The following is a 4745-nucleotide window of genomic DNA, read 5'->3' as shown; positions in this document are numbered from 1 at the left end:
GTGGGCCTGGGCTGGATTTGAACCCGCCACCCCAGGTGTATGTGGCTGGCACCTTAGCCACTTGAGCCACAGGTGCCGAGCCGCTGACTACTTCTTGAAAGTTATTCCCTAGCACTGGTTACACTATGCTATATTGACTGCTCTCAAACCCTTCCTCTAAAGCCTATAGTTTCTTCTTTTTCTTCTAAATCCTAATTTAGGGTTGTAAGATGGGATATTTAGGGTTCACATACTCTTAATTTGTGCCTCTGACTACTGGTCCCCAAACTGGCCACTGATTCTCCTCTTTCTTCCCAGAACCATAATAGGAGTCTTGTAGACATCTAACTCCAGATACTTAACATGAAACACTATGTTTCTATCCCCAAAAAATATTCCTTCCCTAATTTCCCTTTTTATTCCTGTCTTCCCACTGACATTTTAAAAATTCTGAAATCATTTAAATAACTTTTCTTTCACTCTTGATCAAAAACTGTCACCATCCTTCCCCCTTATTACAAAAGGGTTGTTGCAGTTATCACCTCTGTTGAACCTTTTAAAAACAGAATGAAATCCAAAAGATGTATAAATATACAAATGTCTATAAATATTTTATTACACCAAAAACTAGTTTCTGTAATAAACTGAGATTTTTTTTCCTCAAATGATGTGTCAAAAATTACTTTTTCATATCAGCATGTTGAAAAGATTAACCTCTAGGCAATTATAAGCATTCAGATAAACTTATTCTTTTCACAGTTAAGTATTCTTGACTTAAAAAGAAAATGATTGATTTTGGCTCAGTGCCTGTAGCACAGTGGTTATGGCACCAGCCACATACACCAAGGGTGGCGGGTTCAAACCTGGCCCAGGCCAGCTAAACAACTGTAACAACAACAACAACAAAAATAGCAGGGCATTATGGGGGCGCCTGTAGTCCCAGCTACTTGGGAAGCCGAGTCAAGAGAATCACTTAAGCCCAAGAGTTCAAGGTTGCTGTGAGCTGTGACGCTACAGCACTCTACTGAGGGTGACACAGTGAGACTCTATCTCAAAAAAAAAAGACCGATTTTAAGGAGTATATAGCTTAAGTGTTCAAACTTTGTGAATGCACCCATACGATGAGACCAAATGAGAGTTAATTTATAATTAGGAAAAAAGCCTTTGGTGTGCTCTCACCTAATAGTTTGTACCCTCATATTAACCTGTAACTAAAAAAAAAACAGCAAGGCTTTGGAATCATTTTATCCAACATTCATATGTACCTCCGCCAATTATGTCCTTAAGCAGTTATTTAACTGCTCCCAGCTTTGTTTCCTCCTATCCAAAATTGAGACTTTTTACCTAGTTGCAGCTGGATAAAAGATAAAAGACAATACATATGTGAAAACCATATAAAGCACATGAAAATTCAATAAAAAATGTAGCAATAACCATAAAACCACATCCTAGAGCCACTGAAAACACGCAGGCAGAAGAAAAAAACAAATATTGAAACAGAATGTGTTTTCAAAGCTGATATAAAAAACAAAACTTAAAAGTGAACTCCACATATACCCTAAAATTGTTTAAACAAACTCTGTTAATTAGCTTAACGACTGGTCAGAATTCTCTAGAGTCTAGAGTTAGCTCTCTGTTTTCCAACCAACCAAAAGGTTTACAGAGGTGGAGGAAGGGATGGGAGGGGTTAAAATCTTCAAAAGGTTTAGCTTCAAACAGACAGAGCAGAGCACATTTCAAGTTCATGGAAGGGAAGCACAAAAAGAAGCCAAGCAGCAGCTCAAGTTCCCATAGAGTGACAGTGAACTTCCAAGATGCTTCTAATTCCATCTAAAGGTTTGCAGGCACAAACATAAGACAACTCTATTGTTACAAATTCAGCAGCTATTGTGTCAAACACTGTGCTAGGAACACAGAAATAGACAAGATGCAGTCTCTGCTGATACATTAAAAGAAAGAAACCAGGTGAGAAATAAAAAATCAAAGCTTATATGTTACAGAGTTAAGTGTATAGCAAGAGTACAACAGTAAGTACAGTAACAACCTTCCTCAGCCTCTCCAATCCAAAATGTCACAGTCATCCCTCCCACCTCCAACATCAATTGCTTCCCACTAATCTAAGACAAATACCAAACCCCATAACATGGCCTATAAGGCCCAGATGGTCTCCCTCTGGCCTACCTTTCTAATGTTATCCAATCTCCATACCAAAACCTCAATTGGACTTTCTCAATTCTTCTACCTTTTCATTACCTCTGGCCACAGGACATTTGCGCACACTGCTTTCTCATAGAGAACACTTGTCTTTTCTCTTTGCTAGAAAAGGTCACCTTGTCCTTCAAAACTTGCTCCAATTTTCACTTCCAAAAAAAAACACTTCCTTATTTTAGGAAGCATGGTATGATTAAGAGCACACAGGTCCTGAAATTCTAATTCCTAGGTCTGCCGCTTACTAGCTCTCTTTTGTACCTTGCCTTCCTTTTCTGTAAATAGCGATTATATGACTGGTGTGAGGATTGAATAAATTAACTCAAGTAGAACACCAGAACCCTATCTAGGCCATAGAGCTCAAAATCCTCCTGACTTGGTCAAATCCCTCTATTTCAATAGTTCTCAACCTTCCTAATGTCGCGACCCTTTAATACAGTTCTTCATATTGTGGTGCCCTCCAACCATAAAATTATTTTTGTTGCTACTTCATAACTATAATTCTGCTACTGTTAGGAATCGTAACGTAAATAACTGATATGCAGGATGTATTTAGGCGACCCCTGTGAAAGGTCATTTGACCCCCATAGGGGTTGCGACCCACAGATTGAGAACCGCTGCTCTATTTAATTTTCTTGTTGTACCAGGGCCCTAATGGCATTTTACACTTGTCTGTCTCTTCCTAATGGACTGAAATTTCTAAGAAAATAGAAACCATATTCATTCCCTACAGATGGAACATAGGAAATATTTAACAAAGATATGTTGGAAAAAGGTAACAGCTAAAAGGAAAATGGCCCAACAAAGTGACCCGTCCAATATACACAAAAGCTCACACCTTCCCACCACACCATATTGCCTCTTTGTAAATGTACAACCCTTACAATTGCAATTGACAAGGCCTACAGACATTAAAAGATTATACTCACTCATAGAACAATAAAGTAGAAACTGTATGGCAACACAAAGAACACTGAGTGATCATTCTAAAGTTGACACAAAGCAAATAAAGGTGCCACTTACTTCCATTCCCACAATCAGCTCCAACTCACACTGCCTACCTGAGCCTCAGTTCCCAACTCTTTAAAAAGAGTAGGATAGGGCAGATCAGCTCCAGTGTCTTCCATTTCTAAATTTCAATGCCAACAAATCAAATTACTGTGTGGCAGTTTTAAAAAAAGTTTTAAAAAGAACGTAACAAATACACTAAACCAGATGCCAAATGGTTCTCAAGGAACCTTCACTTGAAAGAATTTGTTGGAGTGACTCAATAAACCATATTATTAAAATAAGTAAGGTAGCCCATGCCCAAAACGACAAGAGATTCAATGTTGAAAGGAAAAAGAGTTAAGAGGCATACACAAACACCTCACCAACCTGTAAGTCAGGTGCCACCAAGACACCCTTGGGAATACTAACAGTGATGAAATGTGTTTATAACTGTACAAAAACCAAGCTAACCACTACAGAGAAAAGAGGAATAAATTCGCAGAACGCATTTTATACAGTGTACTGTAGAGTCATGCAATGAAGACATGCTTTCAAGTCAAATAAAATCTGTTAGCAATCCTGATATTGTATACTACTTTAAAAGTTAAGACAAACTTGCAACACTACCTCTACTTGAACAGCAATTCTGTGTCCCTTCCAAAAGAATGTGGAAACGTAAAAGCACACCCTGTAAAGATTAAGAGAAGCCAATACCACAAGGCACTGGAATCGGACCAAGGGCAATGCTGGTACATTGCTGCCCTGTGGCCACCAGCCGCCCACGAGAGCGAGCACCCACCACAGCCTGCCTCCTTAGGCCACTCTGCCCTCCAGAATCCTTGTGAGAAACAGCTGCAACCAGCCTCTTTCGCCTACTCTAGCGCGAAGTCCAGGAGGGAGGACAAGAGCGCCTCGGGCTGCGGGGACAGGCGGGAAGGGAGCCGGGTGTCGCCTGGGCATAGCCGGGGCAGCGGGACAGAGCCAGCGCCCTCCGGGTACCGGCCACTCACAGGCGGTGGGAGCTGGAAGCCCAGGGCCGCGGGCGCCCTGTCGCCCCTCACCTTCAGGGTCCACGGCGCCGCGCTTCGCATCAGCTGCTGCGGCGGCCGCCGCCCACGTCGTCCAGCCGCGACCAGCGCTAGTGCCCCTACCCAAAGCCCGGCCATTGTCGTCCCCTCAGACCGCCTCTCCGCTGACCTCTCACCTCGCCGGAGTGGGCGGGGGGGAGGAGCGCATGGGATTCAGCCAATCACGAGCCAGGAACGGGAAGCCACGCCCCTACGCGCGGTCAGGGGAAGAGAGGGTGGGGGATGTTGTGCCGGAGCCACTGAGCCGGGAGCGGGTCTGAGAAAAGGGCGCCCTAGGACCAGGAGGAAGCTGGAGGGCGGAGCGCCCAACTAGAGCCGCGAGATAGACTGCCCGAGCTGACCCTGGGAGTGAGAGGGGCTGGGAGACACGCGTGAGGTCTGGCTGCCGGCAGAGGCAGACACTGTCCAGCGTCCACTTAGCAACCAACACGCAGCAATGCCAAGTTAAAAGTCCCGGAGTCAACCCCGCCCCTTGGCCAC

At 43.5% G+C, this 4745-nt stretch overlaps 1 protein-coding gene across 2 annotated transcripts in view; it reads right to left on the bottom strand.

The window, feature by feature from the left end:
* Window positions 1–4449, bottom strand: part of PCCA (propionyl-CoA carboxylase alpha subunit) — a 373052-nt gene extending 368603 nt beyond the window's left edge. The window contains exon 1 of one of the 2 annotated variants that reach the window (XM_003789599.2): window positions 4239–4449. In XM_003789599.2, the coding sequence (XP_003789647.1) occupies window positions 4239–4343 (105 nt within the window). In that variant the 5' untranslated portion in view covers window positions 4344–4449. The remainder of the gene's footprint in view (window positions 1–4238) is intronic. The other variant, XM_023513087.1, reaches the window with a different exon arrangement.
* Between the last annotated feature and the right edge of the window lie 296 nt (window positions 4450–4745).

Source organism: Otolemur garnettii, unplaced genomic scaffold (assembly GCF_000181295.1).
Source record: "Otolemur garnettii isolate 467f Iridium unplaced genomic scaffold, OtoGar3 scaffold00034, whole genome shotgun sequence".
Classification (NCBI taxonomy): Eukaryota; Metazoa; Chordata; class Mammalia; order Primates; family Galagidae; genus Otolemur; species Otolemur garnettii.
The sequence above is the reverse complement of the archived record's forward strand: the minus strand, read 5'-3'. Positions and strand labels throughout refer to the sequence as shown.